Source organism: Chrysochloris asiatica, unplaced genomic scaffold (assembly GCF_000296735.1).
Source record: "Chrysochloris asiatica unplaced genomic scaffold, ChrAsi1.0 scaffold00093, whole genome shotgun sequence".
NCBI lineage: Eukaryota > Metazoa > Chordata > Mammalia > Afrosoricida > Chrysochloridae > Chrysochloris > Chrysochloris asiatica.
This window is the reverse complement of record NW_006408611.1, coordinates 2553235-2575948: the sequence shown is the minus strand read 5'-3', so window position 1 is coordinate 2575948 and position 22714 is coordinate 2553235. Positions and strand designations below refer to the sequence as shown.

Sequence of the window (22714 nt, the reverse complement as noted above, 5' to 3'; positions counted from 1 at the left end):
AGCCTTTCTCTTTCAATGAGTCTAGAGTCCTCAGCTGCTCTATCTCTCTCTGTCATCATCTCTGCTTCCATATCTGGTATCGCTGCTTCTCTGGATGGAGTCCCTCATTCAGCTTGAGATCTTCTCCCTTGATGTTCCTGGAATGTTAGGTTAACTACTCCCCTCTTTATGTTACAAGACTTTTACCTTTCCAGTTGTGACAATCGCAATTAGTCATGGCAACAGTTACTCACTATTGAATCATAAGAATTCTATCCCCATCTCTTTTCACCAGACCCATCTAGACAAGATGAAAACTATTACTTGGGTACTCTACCTTCCCCTGCACACTCTGAAACTAAACTCCCTCTTGAAAACTTGTATGCTAGCTACTTCAGGCCTTTATAAAGTCTTCCCCCACACCCCCATTTTAGGTAGCCAGTGTCTGTGTTGCCTGTCCCTATCAACCCTGTGTACAGAGGGGATAGGCTTGATCCTTAATGTGAAGACTTCTTCCCTCTCAGTTGGTATTTGAGCTACTACATCCATAAGTATAGGTCAAATTCATCAAACTGTAGCAATTTATACTTATATCCTTCATCAAATTTCTTTATCTTCCTCTAGTTGAGTTCTGATCATCAAGCCATCCAAACTAGGTCTGATGGGTACTATCTGCAAGTTTGGGCATTCTTGTGCATCTCCCTTCACTACATTACAGCTGGATGCTTCACTCTCAGCTCTAGCCCTCTGTGGCTAGGTCCTTGTCCATGAGCTTAAGAGCCCTCTGTCTTACCATACTTCAGACAAACCAGCCTTTTCCTCTTCTCTCTCTTCTCTCCAGGTCTACTGGAGTCTGTGGAACATGGTCGAACTCAACCTATATCTTCATTGCTGCCTTTTCCCTACTTCCACTCGCAGCAGGCCACTGTGGCCACCAGCAAGCTTACATGTCTGCTCATGTGTTTCCTTTGAGTTTCAACCTTGGAGGGGGGTTTGTCCTGAAGGGACTTGCTTGCTTGTCTTGATGGCTCCCCAGCAAACAACTTGCTTATTCTTGTAGTAGCCAATCAGACTGCCATTTTTGTTTTGGATTTTCCCTGTTGGTCTTTCTTTCAAGAAGTATCTTTTGTTCCTCTAGCTGCTCCAGGCTGGTGTTGGCCTGTTTTTGAGCCATTTCTTCTGTAAACATACGCTGTTTTGAAAACTTTAGGGGAAACCAGAGATAATAGTTATAATAACTATAATTTATTGAGTGTCACTGATATATGAACATTTTTGTGCAGTGGCTCCATACGATAAGTACTGAATTGTAAACCAACAAGGCCCTCAGTTCAAGCCTGTCAACCGTTCTTTGGGACAAAAATGAGGTTTTCAGCTCCACAAAGATGTAAAGCCTTGCAAACCCTATACAGGGTCACTTTGAGTCAGAACTGGCTTGACAGCACTTAACAACAACAACAATAGATCTTTGGAGTAGAGACTGTTGTTATTCCCACTTTTCCATTTTATAGTTGAGGAAACAGGCAAATATAGGTTAGTTACTTGAACAAAGTTATAGAAAAGCAGCAGAGAGGCCATGTCTGACTTCTCTTGCTTCACAAGGGGGAAGGAAAATCAACTTCAGAATCAGCCCAAGTCCGATTCTTATGTGGCAGCGGTCAGACATGCTTCCACCCTACAACTTTCTTTACCCTATTATGACATCAACCATCCCTTCCACAGTGCTTTTGGCTTCATGTTATTGTTGTTAGGTGCCATCAAGTTGGTACTGACTTATAGCAACAACAGATGAAACACCACCCAGTCCTGGGCCCATCTCACAATCGTTGCTATGCCTGAGTCCATCGCTGCTACCACTGTGCCAATCCATCTTGCTGGGGGGTCTTCCTCTTTTTCTCCGACCCTCCACTTTACCAAACATAACCTTCTCCAGTGACTGGTCCCTCCTGGCAAAATGTCCGACGTATGAGAGACAAAGTCTGGCCATCCTGGCTTCCAAGGAGTACTCTGGCTATACTTCTTCCAACACAGATTTGTTTGTTCTTTTGGCAGCCCATGATGCTTTTAATATTTTCCTCTAACACCATAACTCATTGCAGTGGTCACATAGAACTCTGAGACAATACTCACAATGACGGGGTTTATTAGGGAAGTGAACAGGGTATATAGTTCAGAATCAGAAGCACCTCAGAATGCAGCAGTTCTCCAGCCAGGGACACCTCTTCTCTGCAGCACTACAGGTACTCCTTGCTCTTGTCTTCAGCCTCTCAGCCAAAACGTCCCTTGGCCTCTTCCTTGCTCTTGCAAGTGTTACAAAGCTGCTTTAGCTCGTCTGTAAATGTTCAAAGGGTACAATGTGCAGCACAGCCTCCTGCCCATAGACACTCAGCTTTACTCAGTCCATGGGCTGGAAAGCCTGCCGCTGCTGTGTCTCCGTATGATGCATCTCTGCCACCCTGCTTTTCCAGGGTGCTCTTCTTTCTTGACAATCTTGTCTGTTGTTGCTTCTGAGGTGACTCCTTTTAATGAAGCCTAGTGGAATGGCAAAACTAACCAGTCCCATAGTAGAGTCCTTTACACCTCCTTTGCATGGTCCCACCCAATCATTTCATAGGAATTAAGAAAATTTTGTATAGAAAATCTAAATCAATAAATTCATGGTACTTTAGTTATCAGTTTGTAAACAACAGACCTAGAGTATGAATTCAAATGTTTTAACTTCAGAGCTCATCTTCTTAATTTCCCTATGTTTTGACTCTGTAACCTAGAAGACAGGATCTTTTCACCTAATGTGGTTTAGTGAGGAGATGTGACAAAAATTTGCCTCCTCTCTGTTCGTATTGGTTGCATACATGAGCTTGACACCAACTCTCATGAAATATATAGAGTTTCTTTGTGTTTATAGCACCCACTATGATACTTGCTTTCCTAATGCTTTTCTTTTCCCACCCCCATACAGGTATCACTGCAGATTTGGGGAGGGGTGCTCTCCCTGTTATTCTGGGTAACATTTACTACCAATCTATTAGTTTTCTAAGCCTGTTTTCTCACTCTGTTGTGCTACATTCAAAGACAAAGACAATGAGGAAATAGGAATTCTGGCCACCATAAATCTTTTCACACGTTATAAGGCTGGCACAGAATTGAAAGCTAAAACAGCTTTGGTGAGGCTGCACTGAAATACCATAAAAATAGGGACTGCGTCTGCAGATTGTACATTTTCAGTGAATTTGAGGCGCAAATATGTTGTAGGTCACAGGTATCAGTTCGCAAAGGATTGGGCTGGGAATTCAGCTAGGTTTTTTGTGCTAAAGTAAGGCTCTTCATTTGACCAGGAAGACCAGAAAATTGTCATTCAGGCATGTTAGATCAGGGGTTAAAACAGAATGCAGGGCAAAGTAACTTGAAAAATGTAATTTCATTTTTTAAAGGTACATCCAATAATTAAACTCCCATTTGTGTGTGTAAGCCCTGAAGCATGTTAATTAAATGCTCCTTGAGCTCTGTGAGGTGTCCAGCTCTTCCCCTTGATCATTCTTCCGCTTTCTGCCTATGGTGATTTCTTATTCTGACTCCTCACTCTATTCTATTCACAATTCTATGGTAGAAACTTATCTCTTGCTGGAGGACCTCTTTGATTGTGTCCATGCTTTGTAGGGCTTTAGGCAGAGCTCTAGGGAGATGGTAGGTAGGAGACTGGAGTATTGGTTTCTTGTTAGAAAAAGGACATCAGTGAACATCAGTTTGACTTTTTTGGTCATGTCCAATTTCTCAGAATCCCATTTGCTACCTGGCCAGAGCTTTTAGGTTCTAACTAAACTGTTTTTTTTTTTCTATTTTTCTCCGAGTTTCTGTAGTAAAGGAAAATGGTGGCTTGATAGCCAGTGTAAGGAGAATTTAAAAGCTATAATTAAAATTATTCTTCACCAGTGGTCTTTGCTCACGATGCATTAACATTTGTTAAAGTCTGTGTGCTTTTTAAAAATTATTATTCCCTACACTTCTTGCGTAGTGGTTATGAATCGGGCTGCGAACCTTAAGGTCAGCAGTTCGAAACTACCAGCTGTTCCGTGGGAGAAAGATGAGGCGTTCTGCTCCCGTAAAGATTTACAGCCTTGGAACCCTTTACAGGGTCGCTAGGAGTCGGAACCGACTCCACGGCACATAACCAACCAACACTTCTTGAAGAGTCCTGGTGTGGAGCTGTGGGTTAATGCAGCAGACTGCAAAGCCATTTGAACTGTAAGGTTGGTGGTTCAAGTTCACCAGCTGCACCTCAGAAACAGGTGTTTGGGTTGGAATCGACTTGACGGCACTTAACAACAACAACACTTCTTGATATGTTAGAAATATTGTATGATAAAATTTATTGTACTCTTCCCCAAACGATTCTTTTGCACATGGTGGTGGTAGCTGTGTGCCGGGGAGTCGGTTCCGACTCGTAGCGACCATGTACAGGTTTTCTGAGGCTGTAAATCTTTGTGGGAGCAGAAAGCCTCATCTTTCTCCCGCGGAACAGCTGGTAATTTCCAACCTGCTGACTTTCGGTTTGCAGCCTGATTCATAACTACTACGCTACCAGAGCTCCTTAGGTGTTTTAAATTACATTTCTAGAAGAACCAACCATCTTTTGCACCCTTTTAAATTAGTAAAATACCCTGTCTGTCATTGACAAGTGGTGTGAGCTTGAGTGACTCACTTAATTTTCTGAGTCTCACTTTCCTTATCTGTAAAGTGAGGATAATATTGGAACCTATTTCATAGAATTCTTATGAGGAATAAATGAGTTCATATACGAGGATGAATCAAAATTTATCCACACTGCAGTTACATTAGAATGCCCATCCATGTCCATGACTGATGATAACATATAATCGTGCATGTGAAATGATTCTGTTGACTAGACAAGTAACAATGGATTACGTGACAAATCATTTGCAAACCAGTCATGGCTCTGCCTATGAAATAATCCACAACAGACTAGGGTTTTGAAAACTGTGCAAGATGGGTACCGGAACATTTCACTGAAGAGCATAAACAGAAGCGTTTGGACATCTGCAAACAAAATTTGGACTGATACTAGAAGGAAGGTAAAAGTTTCCTTAAAAGAAATCGTTACTGGTGACCAGACCTGGATTCATCACTAGGAGCCTGAGAGTAAATGGCAGAGTACGGAATGGATCCGTCCTCAATCACCAACCAAGAAAAAGTTCAAAAGTCAACCATCTGTTGGAAAATTGATGCTTACTGTTTTCTGGGATTCTCAAGGGCCAGTATTGGAACACTATCAGAAAAAAGGCTCAACAATCAACAGTGCTTGTTACAATGAGATGCTCACTGAAGCATAAATTTGGGATTAAATGCAGAGTACTATCCAAGTGTTTTGTGACTTTGCATGACAGTGCACACACTGTTGACACTCTGCAAAAACTTTGTTTTGAGGTGTTAAAGCATCCTCTCTATAGTCCTGATCTTGTTCCATTGGACTTTTACCTGTTTGGTTCCCCTGAAAGCAGCCCTTAGAGGATGAAGATTCACCTCTGATGAAGAAGTGAAGACAGTGGTACATTCATGGCTCAAAGCTCAGCCTAAAACATTTTTTAATAAGGGAATATAAAAGGTTTGTTGACAGATGGACAGAGTGTATTGAAAAGCAAGTAGATAATGTCGAAAAATTATGTGTTGGTCTTTTCTAAAAGTTGACTAAAATAAATCATTACTTTTCTAAAAGTTGATTAAAATAAACATTCTAAAAGTTGATTAAAATTGTATGATAATTGTTTGACTCACCCTCATATATAAAACACAGGACAGAAGTTGGTACCCAGTAAGCGATCAGTTATTGTCATCATTTAAAAAGAACAACGAAAGAAAGTATTAAGCAAAAGCTTAGTTTTTCCATTATGCCATTATACTTACAGACAGATATTTATTAGTTATGAGGAGTCTATCTTTGGAGTCAACCCTACCTGAGTTTAGATCCCTATGCCCTCTCTCATAGGCTATACACTAACTTCATCTCGCCTCTCTCTGGATGAAATATGAAAAATATCGCCTATGTTATGCTCCTGAAGTCCAAGTGTAATGCTGTAGGACAAGCATTGGATCGCAAGGTTGATTTGAGCCTCAAGGTTGGTGGTTCAAACTCATCAGCCACTCCTTGGAAATCCTATACAAGGTGCCATGAGCCGGAACCAACTTAATGGCACTTAACAACAACAATAACATGTTATGCTCCTATAAGAATTTACACTGTCAGAAACCCTATATAAGGCCATTATGAGTCAGAATCCACTTGATGGCAGTGGGTTTATTTATTTTTTGTTATCTTTGAGTCTGAGAATTAAATGAGAGTTCGTGTAAAACAATGCTTTAAATACCTTTGTTGTTGTTAAGCTCAGTCGAATCCGTTTTGATTCATAGCGGCCCTTTGTAGGTTTGCGAGGAGTAACCGTTGGATTTGTGCTTCTCCTGCAGTACCACATCAGGACTCAAGTACCTTGGCACACAAGAAATACTCCAGAAACGATCATTGGTTTATTCCTTTCAAACCCAATTTTAATGACCAGATTGCTATAATTCCTTTTAGTCTTTTTTATATGCAGATTTTAAGAGTTATTACAGTATAAGTACAATCTTATGTCTTGCTTGTTTCAAACAATATTTTATCCCCAGTACTTTTCACAGTAGTGACATAAACATCAAAGCCATCATTTTAATGACTGCATAGTATTTCATCAAGTAGTTATATAAACGTTTATTTCTGTTTGTTTAGTATTGAGCACTGAATTTATTTCCAAGTTTTTTCATTATAAATAAGACCATGTGAAATGCAGAATCTTTCATATTTTGCATTATCACCTTAGAAAGGTCCCCCAAACACTTTTACTGCATGTGACCATTTTTATCATTCTTTGGATATATTCTTTGTCTCCCTCACTAAACAACAGACCTCTATGTGGGATTCTCTACTTTATCTTCAGTATCCAACATATGTGGCTGTTTTTAGGTGCTATCGAGTCTGCTTCGACTTACACTGACCCTATGTACAACAGAATGAAATACTGCCTGATCCTGTGTAATCCTCATAAATCTGTCTTGGAAGAAGTTCAGCCAGAATGTCCCTTAGAAGCAAGGATGCTGAGACTTCATTTCACATACTGTGGACATGTTATCAGGAGAGAGAAGTACAGACATCATCCTTAGTAGAGAGTCAGCAAAAAATGGGAAGACTTCCAAGGAGTGACAGTGGGCTCAAACAGAAAAACAATTTTGAGGATGGTGCCGGACCAGGCAAGGCTCCCTTCTGTAGTATATACAGTCACTGTGAGTCAGAACCAACTTGATGGTACCTAAGAACAACAACAAATAGATACCTTTATTTGTTCCACTTTATTTTTGATGACTTCCACTGTTCCTAGATTCATGCCTTGTACATTCCACATTCTGTTATTAATTGATGTTTGCAGCTGTGCCTTCTCACCCCGTGAGCCAATGAAGGAAGGTCCCAAAAGCTTTGCTCCATCCATATCATTAAGGAGAATTCCACTTTAAGGAGGCAGCTCTTTCTCAATCGTAATTTGAGTGCCTTCCAACCTGAAGGGCTTATCTTTTGACATTATGTTAGACAATGTTTTGCTGCTATTCCTAAGGTTTTTCATGTGCCGATCCTTCAGAAGTGGGCCACGTATTCTTTTTTCCCAGTCTGTTCTTAGTCTAGACGCTCAATGACACCGTTGACCCTACTGGTATTTGAAACACCATTGGCATAGCTTCCAGCATCACTACAACTTGTAAATCACCACAGTATCATAAACTGACAGATATGAGGATCCAGCACATTGCTAGTGCTTAATGAATAGTTACTGAATTCATTAAAAAATGAGAAAAATTATATTATTTCTGCAATAGTGCTAAGATGTCTTTATGCCTTAATCTTTTGCCTTTTAAAAATACTTCTCATCCAATGCAGGGATAATTTGAAAGATAACAATAACAGGTATTATTTATTGAGCCCTTTCTTTGTATCAGGAATCATGCTGAATTCAATTCCCAGCCAGCGTACTTCATGCATGCGGTTGTCTGAAGTGCCTTCAAGTTGGTTCCAACTCATAGCGACCCTGTATAGGGTTTCTGAGGAGCGGCTGGTGAGATTGAATTGTCGACCTTGCAGTTCAAGCTGACCTGGTGGCCCAGCGCATTAACCCGCAGTGCCACTCCAGACTGCCACCAATCTGTCAGTGGATAGAGGAAGCTTGTGTATTGTTACCATGTTGAACAGGTTTCAGTGGAGCTTTCAGACTAAGATGGATTGGAAAAAAAAGGTCTGGCCGTCTAGTCTAAAAAGTAGCCAAGGAAAAGTGTATCTTTCAGTTTGGCTTGATCCTCCACCAATCCTTGGTATGGTAGTGCACCAGGCAGTGTTACATTTCACTGTGCATGGGATTGCAGTGAGCAAAGGGCCCCTTTGGCAGCTAATCAGAGCAATTATATGAACCTAAAAGGGCAGCATTTGTAGTTAAAAACAGCTCAGAGGGGTTGAAGAAGTTAGGAGAAAAAAATGTATGGAAAGGGAAAACCAAGAAGAAAGTGGGAAGAGTGCTGTTAGTTACACTGAGGGGATTACAACTATTATCCTGAAACAAAATGTGTATAAAATATTGAATGGAAAATTAATTTCTCTGTGAACTTCACACAACCCTCAGTTACAAAAAGAAAGAAAGAAAGAAAGGTGATCAGTTTTGAGAAATATCGTGGATGGTTTGTGACATTGTGTGGGAAACTGACCTGGATGTGTGGTGAGCAAATCATTCAGATGAACTCTAATAAGTCAGGCAAAATAAAATTATGTTCATGTATTTTAAAATTCAGAATGAAAACAGACCAATTGAGTCACATTGGTGTTGGGGGAGTAATTGTATAAAATAGAAAAATGCCAATGACCAAATTGTCACTACTCTTCAACTACTAAAATGCTCATGTCAGGTCAGAGTTTATGTGAAAACTAGCAATATGGAACTGGTTTGCAATCTCTCATTTGCTCTTTGATCATGGAACATCTGTCTGAATCAGATAGACCACTTTTAACCATTTGCTGAGGGTTGCCTGTCTGGGCTAGATTATATCAAGTGCTTTTTGACTTTATTATTTTGGGCAATATTCTTTTTCTTTATAAACTGTAAGAATTAGATATTCTCCTTGAGGAGAAAAAAAGCTTTATTATGTGAAGCAAAGACATCTGGGTTATTTTACCACTTTAATGTTCTGTAGTCATACCTAAAGATTTTGAGTTACTTATCAAAATAAAAATGAATCTTACTCAAGAGTTCATTAGCTGCTTTGGGACAATTATATTGAAGTCATACATTCTCTCAGTTATTCCTACCTGAAAAACAATGCATTTAGAATAATTTATAGATGTGATTAAATATTGATTCATACGCTAGGAATCATTCCCTTTTGTTTGGTAGCAGAACTAAAATAATATGATTTATTTATCAAGTTTTTCAACGTAAACAATTGGGATGGGAAGAAAATCACGTGTTGTGTCCTGAGTATTACAGCAGATGTTTTCACATTTGCAATCTTAATTAAAACCTCCCTGCCCCATTTCCCAGTGGTGTAAGATCCTGGTCTCTAAGGCCTGATTAGGGCTGCTATGATTTGGAGCTGACTCGATGGCGCTTAACAACAACCAACAAGGTCTGATTGCCTTGGCCAAATTGTACCTCTTTTTTTTTTTTTTTTTTAAATTACTGTGTGATTTTATGCAAGATGCTTAACTTCTCTGTGTTTTCATCTCCACCAAAATAAACAGTAATCCTGTAAGGCAGATGGGAGGGTAAAATCAGTTAATACAGAACAAAGTTAATAAAGCATTCAGCAGAGAGTTTGACATACTGTGTGTGCCTAATCAATTTTAATTTATTCTTTCTTTTATCCTGATTGTATAGACAAGGAACTCATAAATCTGAAAGAATTAGATAACATTAGTGTAAAAATACTTTATTGTGGCAAAGATATCTTCAGAAGAAGTTCTGAGTAGTGTTTCTCTTACCTTTTTAGACAAGAAAACTTAAAATAGATTCATGCATTTGCTTGTTCATTCACAGATGATGTCTGCTCTGGCCTGGGTTCTAGTAGTTTCTGGGGATTCAGCAGTGAGCACTAGCCAGGTGTCTGATCTTATGGAACTTACACTCTAGTGGATTGTGGGGTGACAGTGCAGAATACAAACCAACATTATCATTTCCTACACCTAGGAGTGGTGTAAAGACAATATGGGAGGGTGATGGATCCAGACAGTTGCTGGACTATTGTTGTTAGGTCATGGGTTGAAATCTGAATATTGAAAAGAGCTAGCCTGTCATTTGAAGATCTGGGAGACATGCCTTCCAGTGGAAAGAGGGAATGACAGAGAAGGAAGTGAGTGTCTTCCAAGATTAGAAAGCAGATCTTATGTATCTATAGGATGGTAAAGGGAGAATGGAGGGAACTGTATTGGAGAAGTGTGTTGGAATCCAGTTCATACAGAACCTGTGGCAGTGAGAAAGGAGATTGGATTTTATCACAAGAGCAGTGGCCTACTACAAAGAGGGTTGAAGCAGGTGAGTGCCAATTCTTACTCTACCATTTCTTCATGTAATTTGTTCTATGTAAAGTAATGAAAAGATTCTGAAAAAGTTTCATAATGCTAATTTAAAAATCAGTTCATAAAAAGAAATCAGAATCAAAAGGAAAGCCAGATCTCTGTAGGAAGTTTGGTGCACACCTTTTTATCAAGACTTGAGGGTTTATAAGCAAATGTCAGCATCCCAAATTATCCCACCTTCTACATTCCTTTGACTAATCCAGATTCTTCTTTGTTGTTGTTAGAGCCAGTGAGTCACTGCCGACTCATAGCCACTCTGTGTAGGGTTTCCATGGAGCAGCTGGTGGGTTTGAAACACCAACCTTGTGGTTTGCAGTCCAGTGCTTATCCTATAGTGCCACACCATGAGTCCAGATTTTTCTTAACCCATATATATTTCATCTCTGCTGTCAACGTTTTGCATGTCCCTTTCTCCCACCTGCCTGCCTCCCTTTCTTTCACACTTTCATCCTTCTTTTGTTCTTTTGTCTCCTTGATAACCCTGGTTATCAAGACCCTGTTAGCCATTCAAGAGTACTGACTACAGGGAGTCCTGATGTGCTATAGGATCAGCACTGGACTGCTAACCGCAAAGTCAGTGACTGAAACCCACCAGCTGCTCCTGGGAAACCTTATACTGGGTGACTATGACTCAGACTGGTCTCCACAGTACTTAACGACAACTATAGGTGTGGCACTGTGGGTTAATGCACCAGACTGCAAAGCTGTTTGAATGGCAAGGTCGACGGTTCAAGCTTACCAGCTGCTCCTTGGAAAACCCTACACAGGGTCGCTATGGGTCAGAATCAACTCAATGGCAATTGACATAGGGAAGATTGCATTCTAATTCCAAAATTTAAACATTTTAACCCGGCTTTCAAGAGTAATCAATTGATCAGTCTTACAATCAGCAAAGATTGAGCACCTAAACCAAATCAAATGCCATAGAATCAACTCTCACTTATGATGACTCCATGCATATCGGAGTAGAGCTGTGCTCCGTTGGTTTTCAATGGCTAACTTCCTAGAAGTAAATCAGTAGACCTTTCTTCTATGATGGCTCTGGGTGGACTGAAACTTTTAACCTATCAGCAGCAAAACCCTTTAACTACACAATGCAGGTATTCTTATTTGAGTACCAGCTGTGTGCCAAATTCTGCACTAGATTATCAGGACTGAAACTTCAGTAAATTTTGTTCCCTGCCTTCGAGCAATTTACTCTGTAATTTGATAGACTTGTAAACTGGTGATTGATTCATTAGTTGAATGATAGATTCGTTCATTCTTTCAGTAGACATTTATTGTATGCCTTCTATGTACGACATTTATTTCTAGGGGATACGTCTTGAATAAGACTGTATTGAATGATCATGAAAGCAATTTAGATGAAGAACAATTATTTATTTACTGAGTGCTTACCAGCAGTGAAGTACTGTGGTAACAGTATTCTGCATGTATCATTTTACCTAATCCATGTAACAGGCCATGAGGTAATTGAGGCTTAGTTTAATCAACATGCCCAAGGTCTTTAACAGCTGTCTTAGACTTGACCTTAAATCTCTCTAGGGGTGCCATTGCATAATAGAGTGTCATTTGTGACTACACAGGTATGCTCTAATTCTATTGTCTCCTCCAGAAATGAGCAGAGCTAATGTGAGAAGAAGGGTGTGTGTGTGAGTGGGTAGGTGGGTGGTGGTGGAAAGGTCGGGAGTGTATTACAGTAAACTCCAGGGTTATGAACATCCCACTTGCCGACAACTCCTACTTGCCTTTTAATATTATGCAAATTTGCCCTCATTTTGAAATGATTGAACCAACCCCTACTGGCAATAAATTCTTCATTGCCTTTACTTGCTGTGCATGTAGCTTTTAACTTCTTGGAAGAACTTGGAGCTTTTTTTTGCACTGAGGTAAGGCTTAATAACCATATACACCCGTTCCTGCTTACCTCTGCAAATTCAACGTAGACACACTTAGGAATGGATCTTGTTGATTACCAGAGGCCCTGCATCTGGTTCACATTTCCACCCACAGGAAGACAGTTTAAGTATGCCCTGTAGTCCCCTCCCCCATGCATTAAGCTTCCTTCTGCTTGGTTTTTCCCTCTATATGTTGTATCCTTAACCGGATTCTGGGTCTTGCTCAAATTCCATCTCTTCCACCAGACTTTTACAAGTCGTCTCTACTTTTAATCTCTATTTTTCTTCATCCATGAAAGTTGTTTTCTTTTAAACCTTGTCCTGCTTCTCAGAGACTGCTTTGTCTGTCCACTATTTTGTGTATGTCTGTTTCCTCCCAGGAGCCTGACAGCCCCGTGACTAGAAGCTTCATGTCTTATCTGCATCCTTATTCCTACAGCAGAGTCCTGTAGTCCTTCACACACATGGACACTGTTACTGACCACAATGAAGCATAATTTCCAGTAGGGGGTCATTGTAATAATTAGTACATTCTGTTTTGTAAAGAGTTCCCCACGGACTTGTCTTTTGAGAACTGCTTTAGAACTTTGCAATGGGTTGTTGTAACGGCTAACATTACTTTCTTTGGGGCTTCCCAGGTAAATCAGAGCTTCTTAAAAAAAGCATCCATTTGATAACAAAATCAATGTACTGATTTGGGTTGAGCTACCTGGAATTCAGAGTATTCCTTGTCTTAAGACAAGCTTTGGGTTTTCAGTAAAAACTGACAACTTTTCAGAGATTCTCAAAGTAGGAAATTTGTGAAGTATTTTGAATCTTTGAAACTCTGCATCTCCATTGTGAGGATGCATTCGGCTAGCTCGGCTCTGGTATTAGGGAAATGAGTCTGTGAGGGAGCTCACCACTTATCTGTACATTGGCAAATAGAGAAAGATAGCCTGGTAATCAAGAGAAAAATTCTCAAAGGGAAGACAAATAATAAAATCAAGTTGGTTTATGGTTTGTCAGTCCAAAAAGCTTTTAAGCCCTATCTATAAAGGTGGATCCACTTAATGTTTGTTCTGCATTGCAGACATCATTGTGTGATAAGTGGTGTAAATTTAGCCCCTTTAAGTCTGATCTCCTGGGGACTGAGATTTAGGTTTGTAACTTTATTTGAAAGGATTCAAATATCGATTGGAGTTTGATTTGGTCCTTCCTTACCAAAGAAAGGTACTAAATAATGGCTTGACCTCCCTGTTAGTTGATTGTCTTTTTATTTTTTTTTAAATTCACTTTATAGGCTTCTCTCCCTGTCCCCTCCCCCCACTTTCTTTTTCTAACTCTTCTGCTTTAAAGACTAAAGTGGTATGAGTGAGGTTGAAAAAGGGGAAGAAAATCAACTGTCACATTGTGAACGTAATTGATTCAATAAATAATGTCTTTCAATTCCCAAGGCAAACCTCAACATCTTCACTTATGTCAATTAGTGCTCAGTTCAGTAAGTGGCGGCGTTCGTAATTTAGATGGATGGGGAGAGTTCACCAGTTCTCACTTCCGAAGGAGAAGGAGTGTGCTTTTCTTGTGGTTAAAGACATATACCATATGAATTTATGCATCTATTTTGCAAAAAGAAGCTTGGAAGGGAATGAATGTGGCAGGTATTTTGCACCCTGGCTGTAGGAGGACATCATTTTAATTGTAGTCCAGGAATTTGTTGAAAGAAAAAAAATTGGGTTATGAGCTGGATTAAATTTCCACTGAGGGTACAGTGTATACTTGACAATGTTGAATTTTATTGGAGCCATATGGTCTTATAAAAGAGTGAAGGGGTTAAGAACCCCCCTACTCCTTTCTGCTATGGAAAACAGCTTACTGCAAATAAATATCCTTTCCCATGACTTTGAGTAGAAACTGACTTGATGGCAATGATTTTTTAAATATGACTTAGGTAAGACTTCTGGTCTGGCACTGTACGATCAGCATTGGATTGATAGCCGCAAGTTTGGCAGTTCAACCTCTCAGCTGCTCCTGGAAAATCCTGTGTAGGGTCGCTATGAGTTGGAACTGATTGGACAGCACTCAACAACAACAGTAATAGATAAGACCGCAAAGAACCCTAGTGGTGCTGTTGGACTGGTAGCTGCAAGGTCAGGTTCAAACCCACCAGCTGCTCTATGGGAGAGAGCGGCAGCTTTCAGCTGCTATAGAGATGTACAGTCTTGGAAACCCTGTATTCAGTTACTGCTGTAAGTTGGAATTGACTCGATGGCAGTGGTTTTGGTTTATCTTAGACTGCAGTTCCCCCTTGATTACCTGTAGCAAGACTACATATGTTGTTGTTATGTGCCGTGGAGTTGGTTCCAACTCATAGCGACCCTGAGTTTCCGAGGCTGCAAATCTTTATGGGAGCAGAAATCCTCATCTTTTTCCCATAGAACAGCTGGTATTTCCAAACTGCTGACTGACCCTGAGGTTAGTAGCCCAATTCATAACCACTACACTACCAGAGCTCCTTAAGACTACGTATGTTGTTGTTGTTATGTGCCGTGGAGTCGGTTCCGACTCATGGCGACCCTGTACAGAGTTTCCGAGGCTGTAAATCTTTACGGGAGCAGAAAGCCTCATCTTTCTACCGCCAAATAGCTGGTAGTTTCGAACTGCTACCCTTGCGGTTCGCAGCCCGATTCGTAACCACTATGCTACCAGAGCTCCTACGTATAGACCTCCCAATTTCCCATTTTTTCCTAATACTTGATTAAACTGACCTGTTTGTCATTAATAAGCTAAACTTTGGTTAGGTTTCTCTCCTTTCCCTAACTCCCCAAACTTTGGTCCACCATTGTTGTTAAGTACCATCGAGGGGGTTCCAACTCAAAGCGACTCTCTGTAGGGTTTCCGAGGAACGGCTGGTGAATTTGAACCCCAGACATTTAGGTTCAAACTGACCTTGTGGTTCAGTGCATTATCCTACAGCACCACACCAGGACGCCTGTGCAAATACATAAGCCCCTCTTCAAGGGCCCCTTCCTGGCCAATAGGCTGACCTCAGCATAAAACGTTCTCTGATTACACTATCCTTTCATCCCACACCTGGTTCTTTCTTACATTGTTTCACTCGTTTATAAAAGAGAAACCTAACTCTGGAGTCTTTTGCTGGTCGTATAGTCAGAGCTTTCTCCCTATTACTATAGTGTCCCTCCCCTTATTGTATTGCTTCCTTTCCTCTCTACAAGAACGCCTTTGAATAAAATCTCTCCTTACTAAGCCTGGATTTGTTTTTTATTTCAAATCTTCAGAAATGATTAAGGAGAACCTACATTGGAAGAACTGGAAGATTTGCAGAGGTGATATAAAGCTACACTTTAAAGAACTGTAGAACTACTTGTGCTTCAGAAAAGCATGAAGTCTGTTCTACATGGATACATTGCTGAGTTCCATCTCCAGAGATTCTGGTCCCGTAGATTGGGGTACGACTGCAAGTCAGTTATTTGCTTTGGTGGGTTCTCCCTTAGAAACTACTAAACTAGCTGGGTGTGGTTACTACTAGCTGGATATAGTAGTAACACTAGGCTGAGCAGTCCCTGGATCTCTGTGGTGTGAGCTTACTCTTTGGGAAAGGGAGTCTCCTAAGGCATCCAGCAAAACACTTGGCAGAGATGTGATGAAGTCACTGACTCTGATGACAGTGATCCTGCTCTTGCAGTTTGCTGTGTTGATTCAGTCAACACTACATGCTCCTTTGCTGTTCTGTCAATATCCTTCCTCTTCAAGACGGTGTCAGTATTTGTGGTGATGGAAGAATCTGAAGGTCCTTCTGAGTCCTCAAAGGAGCACTGAATTATGTTCAATAGACGAGTGTGAGTCAAAAATTATCCCCACTCCAGATATATTAAATTACCCATCCACGTCCACTGCCGATGACAACATTGAGTGTGTATGTGAAATGATTGTTGAATAGATGATTGATAGTGGATTATGTGGCAAATTATTTGCCTATCAGCCTATTAAATAATGGATCTGCCTATTAAATAATTCGAGACAGACTTGGGTTTCAAAAAGTTTGTGCGATATGGGTACCAAAACAACTTATGGGAGAGCATAAACAGAAGCGTTTGGACATCTGCAAACAAAATTCATACCTATAATTGAAAGAAGATTAAGATGCTTACAAAAATCATTACTGGTGATGTAACGATGGATTCATCACTATGAGCCTGAGAGTAAACGGCAGAGTATGGAATGGAAACATCCTCAATTGCCGACCAGGAAAAAGCTCAAAAGTTAACCATCAGTTGTGTGAAAATTGACGCTTACAGTTTTCTGGGATTCTCAAGGGCCAGTATTAAAACACTATCAGGAAAATGGTTCAACAATCAGCAGTACTCGTTACAGTGAGATGCTAAACTGAAGAGCTGAAGCCTAAACTTCAGATGAAATGCAGACGACTGCTATCCAAGGGCGCTGTGATCTTGCATGACGATGCACATCCACACACTTCTGCCCACACTGTTGACACTCTGTAAAAACTTCGTTTTGAGGTGTTTAAAGCCATCCTCCCTATAGTCCTGATCTTGCTCCATTGGACTGTCACCTGTTTGGCCCCCTGACAAACAGTCCTTGCAGGATGAAGATCCACCTCTGATAAAGAACCGAAGACAGTGGTGCATTTGTGGCTTGCAGCTCAGCCTAAAATATTTTTAAATAAGGGAATACAAAAGTTTGTTGACAGATGGACCAAGTATATTGAAAAGCAAGGAGATTATGTTGAAAAATGATGTGTTGGTCTTTTCTAAAAGTTGATTAAAGTAAATTCTACAGCCAGTATGCGGACACTCTTTGACTCACCCTTGTGCTTCGGTTTTAAATATATTTTATTGTATTATCTAGAGATGGCTTTTATTACTTTCATTTCCATCCTCTGGCTCAGAACAAACCCCAAGTAGGAAGTTCCTGCCTTTATCCTATAGGCCCACTCAACATTTCCCAAACTTGCCTGATCATAAGTAGTTCACCTGGGAGTAGTTAATATTATAGAACTCTGGGGACTACTTGAATCCATCATCAGAAACTTCCTGGGATTTATTGTTCAGTTAGATAGGTTATAGGTGCAGTAGCGGAATGAATGTTGAAGAGAGGTTAACAGGTGGCCTCTGGAACCAGAATAGTGTGCCTGGACTCTTTCCCTGGCTTTATTAATACTCATGTATTATTAAGACAAATTTGTGCTTGGTTTCCTCCTCAGTAACATGGTAAGACTAGTACTTGTTCAGAGGTTTTGTGTGCATTAAACAAAATGTCTTAGGCTGGTTCTCGGACACAGCCTCAGAGATGAAGATTTGCATGAAGAAGGTGGTTGGAAAAAACTCTCAGAAACAACTCTTTCTAGAGTGATGGATACAAGATTAGGCAGAGGCGAAGTTTAACTGCAATTGTGAGAGCCACAGGTGATCCAACAGGGCTGAGATGCCCTTCAGAGTTGTCCAAATTGAAAGAAGGGGACCCATCCTTTATACCTTTATAACTACCAGTCACTGAATGTGGACTGTCCCTGAAGATAAGACAGGCCCTAGGTAAGGCTGTTCCCTTTGACTGAGTGCTGCTGGGAGCATCAGGGAGTACCAGGTATGGCACCATGGTTAAATCACCAGACTGCAAAGTCATTTGAACTGCAATGGCGGCAGTTCAAGCTCACCAGCTGCTCCTCGGAAGCTGTATACAGGGTTGCTATGGGTCAGAACCGACTCGATGACATTTAACAAAAACAACCTGGAAATACACATAAAAACCTTAGTGCCAAAGCTAGCACATTTGTGAGTGTTCAATAAATATTAACTATTTACCTATTTTATTCCAGTTTGGGTGATTTCATTCAGTAGCTAGATCACCTTCAGAAGTTGCTTAACTTCTCCTAGACGGTTTTCTCATGTTTAAAGGAGAGATCTTAAACTCTGTTTCCGTCCCCAAGTAGTTCAGTGCACATGTGGAGATAATATACGTGAAATTGCTGAGTAAAATGTCAAATGTAAGGTATGACTGTGAGCCTACTTTGCTGAAATGAATATATGGCCGTGACTTGGATTCCTTAAGGGATAGGATTGTGACAAATATAAAACTGCTTGTCGGTGAATTATGGCCTTTTGATTTTTCTTTCTTTTCCATCCAGGGGATTAGAATAATGGAGATGCTGCTGAAGGAACAGTGTGGTGCCCCCTTAGCAGAATAAAGAATCCTCAGTGAGTACCAGAAGAAAACTCCGAATTATTTACTGGAGGCATGTTCTCATAAACCTGGCAGTATGCACTGGCTCCTCTGGGCTATTCTTACTGTGTATTTCCCAGCCATATGCCCGGGTGCTGCTTTAGAGGCGTTTTTTGCTGTCTGCTTAATACCTTCATTTACTTGGATTTTTTTTATTTTCATAGCTTTTGCAACATGTGCTAAGTTACAACTACATTCAAATTGTCAAAACTATTCAGCACAAGTCACAGGATTTTGACCTTCAAGGTGGCATAGATTTGTAGAGACTGCAGCTCAGGATTAGCTAAAGCCTACCTTTACTTTCCTGAGAACAATAAAAGGAAAAGTTGAAAACTGTAATTGGTGCAAAAGGAAAGAAAATAAGGATCATGTTGATTGACCAGTGAAATAAATATGCTTTATCATCTCTGGTAGCGTAGTGGTTACAAATCGGGCTGTGAACCACAAGGTCAGCAGTTCGAAACTACCAGCTGTGCCATGGAAGAAAGAGGAGGCTTTCTGCTCCTGTAAAGATTTACAGCCTCGGAAACCCTATATAGGGTTGCTATGAGTCGGAATCGACTCCATAGAACATAACAAGATCATCTTATCTACTCCCATTGAAGGACCTCTGGTAGCGTAGTGGTTACGAATCGGGCTGCGATTCTCACGGTTCGCATTTCAAAACTACCAGCTGTTCTGCGGGAGAAAGGTGAAGCTTTCTGCTTCCGTAAAGATTTACAGCCTTGGAAACCCTGTATGGGGTCGCTATGAGTCAAAACCGACTCCACGGCACATAACAACAACAACAACAATTCCCATTGAGTGAGCGTTGTTGTTAAGTGCCATGGAGTCAATTCCAAGTCATAGCAACCAACCCTGCATAGGGTTTTAGAGGCTACAAATTTTTATGGAAGCAGAAAGGCTCATCTTTCTCCCAAGGAGCAGCTTGTGGGCTTGAACAACCGACCTTGACCTTGTTGTTCATAGTCCAGTGCTTATTCAATAGAGCCACTTTGCTCCCTGATTGAGGGGTGGTAGTGGTTTGCCATGGAGTCGGTTCCAACTCATAGCGACCTTGTACAGGGTTTCTGAAGCTGTAAATCTTTTACGGGGCAGAAAGCCTCATATTTCTCCTGAGGAACAGCTGGTAGTTTCAAACTGCTGACCCTGAGGTTAGCCTGATTCGTAACCACTAAGCTATCAGAGCTCCTTCTAATTGAAGGTAGCTGTCTCAAATGCTATTGAGAAGGATTCCAAGTCCTTAAGAACAAATTCCAGGCTATGGATGGGAAAATCTTGATTGATTAGCAATGTCTACCATGGGTACAGCATGGAAGAAGGACAGTGCTTGTGTTGGAGCACATGCCGTCTGCAGTGTAGGGCAAGTGGTATAACAGTGGTGTAACAGGTAGCAGGAAGATTGTAGAACTACTGATACTCTGTGATGCTCTAAATTTCTGAATTAAGGGAAATTTATTAGAAAGGGCAGAACAAAGTTATTTAAGAGAGATTCAGTGCTCCAAATAGAAATATAGTAGATTTGCATCTTAGAAAATGTATGGGACTTAGGTTTTTAGCGTCTGAGAGAAGATAACCCTTGAGCAAAGCAAACATTGCCTGGAGTAATTTTTAAAAATTATTTCAAATTTACTTACATTGGCTAAGAAGTCCAGTCCACGTGGTTTTGTACTCTGTGATGCTCAAGGCTCAGAACCATTAACCAAAGCAGCAGTACAAGGAACATTTTATATAAGTATCTTGGCCTTCAAAACATGGGGGCTAGGCCTGTGAGTGGACTCTAGCTGGGGAAATGAAAAGTAGCCCTGCTTGTTTGCAGCTTTGTTTCCAATCTGACTGACGTGTTCAGTTACTATTCAGATGGTTCCAACTCATGGTAAACCCATATATGTCAGAGTAGAACTGTGATTAATAAGATTTTTCAATGGCTGATTTTCCAAAAGTAGGCCATCAGGTCGCTTTCCTGAAGTGTTTCTGAGTGGATTTGAACCTCCGCCTTTCAGGTAGCAGTCCAGCATGTTAATCATTACTGGAAAACCTCTGTAAACTTAACATAGAGTAGTAGATATTTGTTGCTAGGAAGACTAAACAAGATAATTTCATTTAAAGTAGGTTTGGCACATGCAGAACTCACAAAATGGTAGGAATGGAATCGAAATACGTTTTGCTCCTATATCCATTCTATTCTTTGGAAAGTTGTAGAGTAGATCTTGATCATGTCTCCCAGTTTTTTCCAGGCTGGCATTTTTTTGTGAGACTCAAAAGCAAAACGATAAACACAAAATGAAAACAACAAAACAAAACCAGTTACCATAGAGTTGGTTCCAACTCCAACTCATAGTAACCCTATTATGTTTTGAGTAGAACTGTGCTCTAAAGGGTTTTCAAGGCTATGATTATTTGGAAGCAGATTGTCGAAGACTTTATGAGATATCTCTGGGTGGGTTTGAACCACAAGCTTGACTAAGCACCTCTTCTACTCGTGCCCTTGGGCGTAAATCTCACTCAACTTTGGGGAAGAGCATGGAGACTAAAAATCAGTCCCAAGTTAACTACAAGCATGGAAGTGTGCTTGCTAAATACAAGCATGGAAAGGGTGTGTACTTGGTGGTTTTCCATCTTTAAATCAGTATTTTCTAACTTTAGCTAGCATCAGAATCATCTGGAAGGCTTGGTAAGCAGATTGCTGGTCTCCACCTCCAGTGTTTCTAGTTCATCAGGTCTGGGAAGGTCCTATAACTTACATCTCTAACAAGTTTCCACACCAGAATAATACACTAGATTACGAAATTGCTATGAACCACAATGTCGACAATTCAAACCCACCAGCCACTCCTTGGAAACCCTAGTCGGGGTCACTGTGAGTTGGAACTGTCTCGACAGCACCTAACAACAACAAAGCAAGTTTCCAGGTGATGCTGCTGCTGCTGGTCCAGGGACCCCACTTTGAGAACAAACTTGTCATTGATGGTCTGAGTTAGACTAAATGCTAGGGCATGAAGAAATCATTTTTAAAATCTTTGTTTTGAGTTCAGTCAGTTTTAGATTGATCAGAATGATTTTTTTAAAAAAAAACCAGTATGGCTTTCCCCCGATTTCCAACCTCTTCTTGCTTAATGTTAATCGGCTCCACACTGGAGCAAGACTAACAGAGGAGCAGAGACTCACTCCAGCGTGTGTTTTAAATTCTTTTCGATTTTGAAGTCTTGTAAGTGGGGCTGCAGAAATGATTCACTTCAAATAAGTTTACAGTAATAACTATAGTCTTGAATTACCTTTTCTTGTTCTCGCTCTCTCTCTTTTTCTGGAGTTGAAGACTAAGTCATAAATTCAGGGCTTTGTATTATTTATTTAAAAAAAACACACACACACACAAAAATATAACAACTTATTCTCCTCTGAAGTGAAGTGGCTGAAATCTGGGTATTATGTGGAGGTCTGTGTCATGCATTTGCATTTAATGTATTTATTGCAATGCAGTTCCTGAAGGATTTACATAATTCATACTCTTGGAATTCATAACCAATTTTCTCAAAGGAGCACATGTAAAGTAGGAGGTATATACTTTTACCACGTAAATCCAGAGTTGCTATAAACTTGAGGCTGTTGGTGAAACTCTAAGCTTTTTTTCAAATCAACTTCATTGAGGTATTAAATGAAAACCAAATCAGATCCATTGCTGTTGAGTACATTATGATTCCTAGTGACTCTGTAAGACAGAGTAGAACTCCCCATGGGTTTCCATGGCCCTATATCTCTGGTAGCGTAGTGGTTACAACTCGGGCTGCAAATCACAAGGTCGGCAGTTCAAAACTACCAGCTGTTCCGTGGGAGAAAGATGAGGCTTTCTGCTCCCGTAAAGATTTACAGCCTTGGAAACCCTGTACTGGGTCGCTATGAGTCAGAACCGACTCCACGGCACATAACAACAACAACAACAACAGCA

At 40.5% G+C, this 22714-nt stretch overlaps 1 protein-coding gene across 2 annotated transcripts in view; it reads left to right on the top strand.

Moving 5' to 3' along the window:
* Positions 1-18733, top strand: part of LOC102837348 (PRELI domain-containing protein 2-like) — a 127177-nt gene extending 108444 nt beyond the window's left edge. For both annotated transcript variants that reach the window (XM_006866579.1, XM_006866578.1), the window contains one exon: positions 18674-18733. In XM_006866579.1, coding sequence (XP_006866641.1) covers positions 18674-18733 — 60 coding nt within the window. The remainder of the gene's footprint in view (positions 1-18673) is intronic.
* The last annotated feature ends 3981 nt before the right edge of the window (positions 18734-22714 follow it).